Source organism: Scomber japonicus, chromosome 9 (assembly GCF_027409825.1).
Source record: "Scomber japonicus isolate fScoJap1 chromosome 9, fScoJap1.pri, whole genome shotgun sequence".
Classification (NCBI taxonomy): domain Eukaryota; kingdom Metazoa; phylum Chordata; class Actinopteri; order Scombriformes; family Scombridae; genus Scomber; species Scomber japonicus.
The window spans coordinates 2,886,375-2,896,374 of NC_070586.1; the positions used below are offsets into that span (position 1 = coordinate 2,886,375).

A 10,000-nucleotide genomic window follows, 5' to 3' on the forward strand; every position below is an offset into this window, starting at 1 on the left:
AGCCTGCAGCACAACGGCCGGCAGCACGGGAAGACCGACGGCGTCTGCTTCAACACGCTGGTGGCTCTAAAACCCGACCGCGTCCAACGCAACGAGGATGGGGAGAAGGTGGAGTGGACGGAAACGGGACAGCCGCCTCCTGTGGAAAACCCTCGCTACGTCTGGTTTGAAGTCCAGAAACAGACACTGAAAGAGAAACTAGTGGAAATGACCAAAAACACTTCGATCCTACCGATCCACAGTCTGTACTGACCAACATCACCTTCAACCTGAGAGACAATACAGTTCAGTTTTTTCTGATTGGTTCCTTCACTGTTCATCAGAGGCCACATGTTGAACTTTACAGCAGACAGCAGAGACACACAAACACACAGAGATAAAAACACTAACAACAGGCAGCACATGAGGATCTTTACATTACATCACTGTTTGATTGACTATAGTTTTAACGGTTGATAGTTTAGAAATAAGGTGCATGAGCCCAGTTTTCCACAGTAGGTATAACCAATAAACAACCAAATATTTGCTGCAGGCTGACATTCACAAGAACTAAATAGATCATGTGTCAAAAATAACTTTCAATATTCATAACAAACAACAAGCTTTAACTGCACAAACTAGTATTAATCTAAATGATAATCAGCCTTCATTTATTTACAGAAACACTAAAAGAAAAAATCTAAATATATTACAGCGTGGAGGGGGTTTACATTAGCTTAGAGCTCCCCCTAGTGGCTGAAAGTGAAAACTGCTCTCCAGTAGATGTTAATGAACCCTTCATACTAAACTACGCAGCTCAGCTCTTGATTTAAGGTTTTCCACAGCACAAAGGTCGAAGTTAGTTCCTGCAAATGATTATTCAGTTATTCAGTTTTAATGACTCATCCCTCGTAGAAATGTGTATATTGTGTAAATACAGTCAGATGTGTAGCTCTCTATAGAAATGGACTACTGTGTTTTCTACAGCAGGAAAGCTTTCAGTGGGCTTTATTTCTGACAGCACGTCTTGTTTTTTAGTTGAATGTAGATTTATTTCAGTGAGGTTATGATCAGTATGAAAATATAAGATGAGTTTTGTTGCTTGTTAGTGTTTGAATGGGAAAAGTATTGAGGATATTTGAAGCTTTCTGTATGACAACTATGCATACGTGTCACAGTTTGATCCTTACTTGTGGCTGTTGTGTCGACTGTGTGAAGAGTTTTTAATGTGTGGACTCAGTTTTGAACCAATCAGAAAACAAATGTAAATGTGCAGGGAGCAATAAAATACTGAGGACTGTTAGTTATTCTTCTTCTTAAGGGAATAGTTTGACATCTCGGTATGTAAATGTAATGGACCTTAAAGCAAGAAGCACTCATATCAACAGATTTAGTCTTACATGATGCATTCAAGTAATTAAGGAGAATTTGTGGAGTTGACCAAGTTAGATGCTAAATTTCTGGAGTTGAGCACCACAAACTGAACCTTCGTTAAATGAATCATGTTCCTAATCTGTCTCATGTATGTTAATGGTGTGGACAAAATATTAGGAACATCATTCAATATAATGCATCCTAATACACCACCATCACCCAGTATGACCAGTAATAAACATAAAGTGGAATTATCACCTTGTATAAACTTCATAAATGTAGAATTTAAAGCAGAGATGTTTATTGTACCTAAGAAAGAGGCCAGTTACTGTATATTAATGTCAATAAACAATATTTATACTCTCTCTCTTTGTTTTGTGCACACTCTTCTAAAGACTAAAGACTTCTCACCTCAGCAGGCGACTTTCACTCAAAGCTCTACAGCAGGGGTCTCCAAACTATTCCACAAAGGGCCATGTGGCTGCAGGTTTTCATTCCAACCAAGCAGGAGCACACCAGACTTGATTCATTTAATCAGCTGATCTCAGTCTTCAGACAGCTGATTGGTCAAATGGTGTGCTCTTGATTGGTTGGAACTAAAACCTGCAGCCACATGGCCCTCTGTGGAATAGTTTGGAGACCCCTGCTCTACAGCGTTCAATAGATCAGAGGAAACGTTTATCCTCCTCTTTACCACCAGAGGGACACTCAGCTCTCCGCACCAACGTGTGTGTGCTCTACACTTCTGATGTCCAGCAACTAACCCTATAAATGTAGAGGAGTGGAAGGATGAAGTAGCATCACATGGAAACACTCAAGGAAAGTACAAGTGCCCCAATACTACAGAGCAGTACTGGAGTAAATGTTACTTTCCACCAGTGAATACAGAACAAACAAAACATTATTTGACAAAAAGTTTATTACTCTACACAATCACACAGTCGGATAAAGGGTTAGGAGTTAGCTGATCTCTGCAGCATCAGAGTTCTTCTTCGTTTGAACTGATCTGATCAGATTTTGTCTCATCAGCTGATTTCTCCTGCTTGAGCTTCTTGATGTAGTTGTCGGTCTTCAGGTGTTTGGTTCGACTCTCCAGACGAACGAGCCACTCCTCCCTTAACCTGGAAACACACACACACACACACACACACACACACACACACACACACCAAGCGAGTTATTCACACTAAGCTTAATTAATATTTTGTGTAGGTTCCTAATACAATCAGGTTCCACCTCTTTACCATGCGACCTCACTGCTGTAACCAACACATTTCCTTAAATACATTCAAATATATTGTTGGATTCTTTACATTTCATATAATTCATTGAAATAATTTGGTTCTCCTGTTTTATGTAACAAAGGACAATGATATATACATGTGTTGACTTGTGTATGCGAGCATTCAATCATATATATTTCACTAATCCTTCAACGTTAAAGTAAATCAATGTGATGGAAGCTGTGTGTCTGAGATTAAATACGCTCACATTTAAAAATACTCTTCGGAGCAGGAGACAGTGCATATCTAATATATATATCCAATATGTATCATCGTGCCACTACCTCACTGACAGTTTATGACCTTCACTCTCTCTCACTCACACACACACACACACACACACACACACACACACACACACACACACACACACACACACACACATACACACACACAAACCAGCATTGTGAGGACACTTCTGTGTTGTGGGGACATTTTGATCGGTCCTCACAACTTCAAGATTTGGTTTTAAGGTGAAGGTTGGAGGTTGGATTGAAGTTAAGGTTAGTTTAGGGTTATGTTAAGGTTAGTTTAGGGTTATGTTAAGGTTAGTTTAGGGTTACATTAAGGTTAGTTTAAGGGTTACGTTAAGGTTAGTTTAGGGTTATGTTAAGGTTAGTTTAGGGTTACATTAAGGTTAGTTTAGGGTTATATTAAGGTTAGTTAAGGGTTATGTTAAGGTTAGTTTAGGGTTATGTTAAGGTTAGTTTAGGGTTATATTAAGGTTAGTTTAGGGTTATGTTAAGGTTAGTTTAGGGTTATGTTAAGGTTAGGGTTTGGCATGTGTTGGTCATGGTGTTAAAGTTTATACAAGTCTCCAGGAAATCAGTGTAAGTCAATGTAATGTCCTCTAAAGTGATGGAAACACCAGTGTGTGTGTGTGTGTGTGTGTGTGTGTGTGTGTGTGTGTGTGTGTGTGTGTGTGTAACCTAACCCTCACTGTCAGCTGTCCTCACTATCTGTTCACTGCAAGTTTTTTGGATTATTCCATTTGTTCTTTCAGCTGCTGATAATCCTTCTGACCTCAGCAGATACAAAGACAGACAGACAGATACATAGACAGACGGATACAAAGACAGATGGATACAAAGACAGACAGACAGACAGACAGACAGATACAAAGACAGACAGACAGATACAAAGACAGACAGACAGACAGACAGACAGATACAAAGACAGACAGACAGATACAAAGACAGACAGACGGATACAAAGACAGACAGACGGATACAAAGACAGACAGACAGACAGACGGATACAAAGACAGACAGACAGATACAAAGACAGACAGACGGATACAAAGACAGACAGACAGACGGATACAAAGACAGACAGACAGACAGACGGATACAAAGACAGACAGACAGATACAAAGACAGACAGACGGATACAAAGACAGACAGACAGACGGATACAAAGACAGACAGACAGATACGAAGACAGACAGGCAGATACAAAGACAGACAGACGGGTACAAAGACAGACAGACAGATACAAAGACAGACAGACAGATACAAAGACAGACAGACGGATACAAAGACAGACAGACAGACAGACAGACGGATACAAAGACAGACAGACAGATACAAAGACAGACAGACAGATACAAAGACAGACAGACGGATACAAAGACAGACAGACGGATACAAAGACAGACAGACGGATACAAAGACAGACAGACAGACGGATACAAAGACAGACAGACAGATACGAAGACAGACAGGCAGATACAAAGACAGACAGACAGACAGACAGACAGGCAGATACAAAGACAGACAGACAGATACAAAGACAGACAGACGGATACAAAGACAGACAGACGGATACAAAGACAGACAGACAGACGGATACAAAGACAGACAGACAGATACGAAGACAGACAGGCAGATACAAAGACAGACAGACAGACAGACAGGCAGATACAAAGACAGACAGACGGATACAAAGACAGACAGACAGAAACAAGGGCAGACGGAAACAAAGACAGACACAAAGACAGACAGATACAAAGACAGACAGATGCAAAGACAGACAGACAGATACAAAGACAGACAGACGGAAACAAAGACAGACAGACGGAAACAAAGACAGACAGATAGAAAGACAGACAGATGCAAAGACAGACAGATGCAAAGACAGACAGACAGATAGAAAGACAGACAGACAGATACAAAGACAGACAGACAGATAGGACAGACTGCCTTCGTGTCTCACTAATCTGGTGTTTCCAGGTGGTTTCTATAGCGACCTCTGCTCCCAATGAAACACCTGAACAATAAAACTTCTTCCTCATAGCTCAGCTTCAGTCGCTAACGTTAAAAACCACAAACCACTCCAGAGATGTAGCAGTTATGGACTCAAACAGAAAATCAGGATGACGTGAAACGCAACGTTTTACTCTTTATGTTCGTCAGTGTGAGTGTAACAAACTGCAGACTTTATCCAACCCCCTGTTCAACAAGCATAAACATGGAGCAACCAGATTCGCCCACATCGTCCCATCCACCTCCAGCATGTTACTAAAGCTAATAAAACCTCCTGTAAATGTCATTGCTGGCTAAGACTCAACAGCTCCTCCCTCTACCAGCCATCCCTGCAGCAGTAAATCACATCTGCAGCAGAGGCAGGAGGACAGAGGACAGGATGAAGTGTCCAACCACACTCTGGATTTGTAGCTGGATTGAAGCACAGAGTTGCAGCTTCTAGTCAGCGCCATCTTTTGGTCGGATGTTGCCTTAGCCCCACTCACTTGTTTGTGTGTTTACAGTTGCTTTACAGTACTGTTGGGATTTTAGATTACTGACATCTTGAGGAAAAACTGGCATTGACATAAAATAAGTAGTTTAATTTCGGGTTCCACTAAATCTGATGGATTGTGAATCTCATACCAACAGCCTAAATGTACTGTCGTCATAGTTTTCCATCCATCCATCCATCCTCTTCCGCATAGTTTTCAATAAATAAAAAGCATTAACTTAAGAATATTGACAACAGCCAGAAACATTTAACCAGTCAAGCATCTTACCAATCAGTTCATTAAGTGGTCACACTGTGGTTAATCCAGGCATTTCATGTTCTGATGTATAAATTATAAAAAGGTACCAGTTGTTTTTTTATCAAGATCAAGAACGTGACAGATTTCAGATCAAGTTCCAGACTGTAGACTGAAGACGTCCTTATTGAATATTTCAAAAGAGCATCTTCTAAATTCAGCTTGTGTATCTGAGCTTCGTGTCTGCGTGTCAGCCAACCTCCATCACTCATCGCTTTGTCATTATCACCTCGACTCTCTGCAACACATTTTTCCAGCCTCCACCCGGGTCACACATAACGGACACAATTAGCGGGGACTAGAGCCGGGGTTAGAAGTGACTGGGGGGGGCAGATGGCTGTGGAGTTGAGGGGTACATGGTAAAAGATAGCTGGGGGATTAGGAGATACATGGCATTGATAGTTGGGGGATTAGGGGTACAGAGTAATGGATAGCAGGGGGATTAGGTGTGTTGAGGATGAGGAGGCGGTGTGAGGATAAGGAGGGATAGAGGAGCCGATGACTGGAGTTAGGAGGGCTAGGTCTAATGGTTGGTGTAATGCTAAGAGGTGAAGGTTCAAAAAGAGGATATACGTGTATGCTATATGCTTAAGAATTATAATGTAATGAAGGAATCTGATTGCCGACAGCTTCGCTGTGACAGAGCAGTATCTAAACTCTCTACTAAATACAAATTGAACCGCTGATGCAACATTTGGCGGACCAGGAGATAACCGACCCTGTGGTGTCAGATTACAGTGTGGACCCTCCTCTTGGATTATTTATTTGATGAGGTTTTAGATTTGTCCTACTAAGACATCTACCAATACAATCATGGTGAAAGAATTCAAATCCAACTGACATTAAAAGATAACATATCGTAACGTATCTTTACACTTCCTGTGTTCTTCTTTGAGAAAAAAACAACCTAACCACAGTGCATTGTGGCCTGCTAATCAATCACCACTTCTCACATGTGAAATTGACATTAAACAGTCAATCATTAGACTTAATTTTCTTAGAAGCAACTTTTATTTTATTCTGATTGGTAACACTGCAGTTTGGTGGAAGCTTCTTAACTCCATATTAAGTTTTGGACATGCTAACTTTCCAACAGCAACAATAATTATTAACATGAAGAGGATTGGTCCAGCCCATCATTGAGGGCCTCTTGCTCAAAGGCCCCGGACCATGTCTAATTTCATGATGGCACTCACGCATAATAACGTCATTTTGATGAAATACTGTCAGATGGAGTTCTTCCATACAGGCAGAGCAGATGGTCACACTGAGCCTGATTGCATCCTGCTACACAAGAGCCACAGATTCTGAACAACAACCCACATTAACCCACTTTACTGTGAAAGTCTCCTTCTCATCTAACTTACAAACATGAACGTACTTCTTGTCCTGCAGCTTAGCTTGATGAACAAGCCACCGAACAGACTTTTACCAGAGACAAGTACACCACTAATGTCAATTATGTAAATATGATGGTATGTAAACATACCTGCAATTGTCACTTAAACCCATTAGGTGTTGGTCTGGTTGTTGCTCTGTTAACAACATGCTGTCTGTCCACGACTCGTAGTGACAGCAGTGTGTTTACTTTATCTGCGTTCATTTGATGTAACACCTGCCAATTGCTGTCAATCAAACATGGACACTAGCACATACACGCCCAACCAGCTGCTGTCAATCAACATAGACACTGATATGCTCCTTTGGTGCTGTCAAACACCGACACTGAAACACCTCTCCCCAGCTGCTGTCCATCAACACAGCCTCTGATTCATCCCTCCAATAAAACGATGAATACATTTAAAGTCATGTTGACATTATTTTTGGCTACTATGAAATATGTTTAAATGTGATTGGTGAAAACCCAACAGCAATATCTTATCTTACAGAACTTGTTAATCATTTGCAAGTCATATAAAACCTGTTTGATACTGACAGAGCTCACTCACAGCTTCATCACTCAACATTAATGGGTTGACCTTCCCAGCAGGATGGTTTTCATTCATAGCCCCACACAAACATAAACTGTTGGATCTTCTTTCAAGCTAAACAAATGGCATCAGCATCTCCAGAGCGTCATATCTTTGATTGTTTTATATTGATCTTTTTATTCTGTAAGTGACTGGACAGGATGGGTTCAGGTTTCAGTCTGTCTGATGTTTCAGCTCATTAGTGATCATCATTACTGAGACCTTTAACAAACAGACTGTCTGAAAGGGTCGACGTGGTGTGTGTATCCTGGTATGTCCTCCCTCTTGCTGAGAGACAAGCCTGTTTGTAATGAGGATCTGTTTTTAGATGAGTCTATTTACCAGACAGGCATGTGTCCTGCACCACTGAAACCACATTCATCCTCCGTTTGATCACAGATTCAAAGAGCTCAATAAGTTGATGCTTTCAGGATAAAGACATTTGTAGAGAATACAGTGTGTTTTAGAGATCTGAGATGACTTCACAGATTAATCATGTCAACTTTTTTATTCCACACATTCTTCTTCCATGTCGAAGAAGAGACAGGAGCTAAAATGGCCTGTTTCAGACAGAGGCTGAACTGAGCGGCTGTTTAAAGGACTAGTAGAAGATAAATAAGGAGTTTTTCATGCAATGATATTCCAGTAGAGACACAGAATATTAATATAGAGCTGGAGATGTGAAGAATATGAGTCCTCTTTAAAACTGTATGTTGGTTAGTTTTTAACTATGTTAGCAGAACGCCTCAATGGATGGAAATGAAGGTTCACCTCTTTAGTCCAATCTGAAAGTATTCAATGGATTGTTATGAGTGTTTGTTCAGGCATTCATGTTCCCTTCAGGATGAATCCTACAGACTTTGGTCATCCTTCGACTTTTCCTCTGGTGCCACCACGAGATGTTTGTTGAAGTACATCTCAACAACTATTACATAGATTACTGTGAAATTTGGTCCACACATTCATGCTTTCCTCAGGATTCATTATAACTTTTCATCTAGAGCCATCATCTGCTCAAACATTGAATTTGGATTATGATGAATGTATTTTGAACCTCTGACTTTTCACTCAGCCCCATCAGTTGATCAACATTACATTTTGTCCAGTGCTTTCATTTATGACCAAATACCTGCAAAACTAATGACACTCCCATCAACCTCAGCTGTGCTGTGCTTTTAGTGCTAACTAGCAAATGTTAGCATGCTGACATGCTAAACCAAGGCATTGAGCATGGTTAATATTACACTTGCTAAACATGAACATGCTAGTTCAGGTTCAGCCTCACAGAGCTGCTAATGTGGCTGTGGATCTGTTTTCTAGAGGTTGACTTGCTGCTGTATAACTAAGTGTTTCTTTGTGGTGTTGAGCAGGCTGATATGATGTTACTAACTTCTGGAGTGCGCTACCGTTCATCCTGTCCTCCTCGCTGCAAGTATTCTGAGAGTGAGCATCAATCCTCTTCTCCCAGAACGTCTTAATGTGGAGTCTATCATGGATCAGAGCCACATTCATCTGCAACAACATAACACTGGGTGTCAAACTACTGCTGCTGTTAATACTGTCTGCTACAACTGATACTACCAGTTAATACGTACCAAACACCAACTTCACAACGAGCTGAGAGACTCTGTTTCAGCCTCTAGAAGGCACCAAGACTTGGAGCTAGAGGTAAATTGCACTTTCAAGCTGAGTTTACTGTAAGTTCTAACTGAATTCAGTTAGATCTGAAGTTGGTCTCCAAGAGTCAGTAAATGGTTTAAAACTGTAGATTTAAGTGTTATGTTAATGTAGACACATCTAAGTGGTAAAAAAGTACAAGTATCAAACCAGTGGTGGAAGAAGTAATCAGATAAGTATTATGAGCGATGTAGTATTACAGTAAAAGTAGTGGTTTGGTCCCTCTGACTCATATATTATTATATATGACATCATTAGATTATTAATAGTGAAGCATGGTGGTTCCCAACCTAGGGGTGGGGCCCCTCCAAAGGGTCAGCAGATAAATGTGAGGGCTGCTGAGATGATTAATGTGTTTTCAGTTTTTGGACTTTTTCTCTAATCTTTGATTTTTGCTGAAATATTGGATCATTTGAACATTTATTGAAATGAAAGCATGTGAGAAGTTTAGAGGGAAGAATCAGTATTTGGTGGAGCTGTTAACAACTCATAGACATCTGAAATGTGAGCTGACTACACACTGCTGAATGGTTTCATCTTTAACAATGTGTTGGATTTTAAAAGCTTGTTATATTTTCCATTGAGTCAAATCTGCATCTGAAAATTAACTAAAGCTGTTTTCAGTTTTTGGTTTTTTCAAATTGTATCCAAGTACCTGAGTAATA

General features: G+C 40.5%; 2 protein-coding genes across 2 annotated transcripts in view; one reads left to right on the forward strand and one right to left on the reverse strand.

Moving 5' to 3' along the window:
• nudt18 (nudix (nucleoside diphosphate linked moiety X)-type motif 18) overlaps window positions 1-1,174 on the forward strand; it is a 5,338-nt gene extending 4,164 nt beyond the window's left edge. Inside the window, exon 7 of the mRNA XM_053324892.1 lies at window positions 1-1,174. This exon is cut by the window's left edge and continues 131 nt beyond it. Coding sequence (XP_053180867.1) covers window positions 1-252 — 252 coding nt within the window. The 3' untranslated portion in view covers window positions 253-1,174.
• A 1,158-nt stretch (window positions 1,175-2,332) lies between these two features.
• Window positions 2,333-9,173, reverse strand: LOC128364273 (protein FAM240B). The gene is made up of 2 exons (XM_053324807.1): window positions 9,049-9,173; window positions 2,333-2,474 (listed from the first exon to the last, which is right to left on the reverse strand). The coding sequence occupies exons 1-2, from the start codon at window positions 9,168-9,170 to the stop codon at window positions 2,333-2,335; spliced, it is 264 nt and encodes an 87-aa protein (XP_053180782.1). The 5' UTR covers window positions 9,171-9,173.
• Window positions 9,174-10,000: the final 827 nt, after the last annotated feature.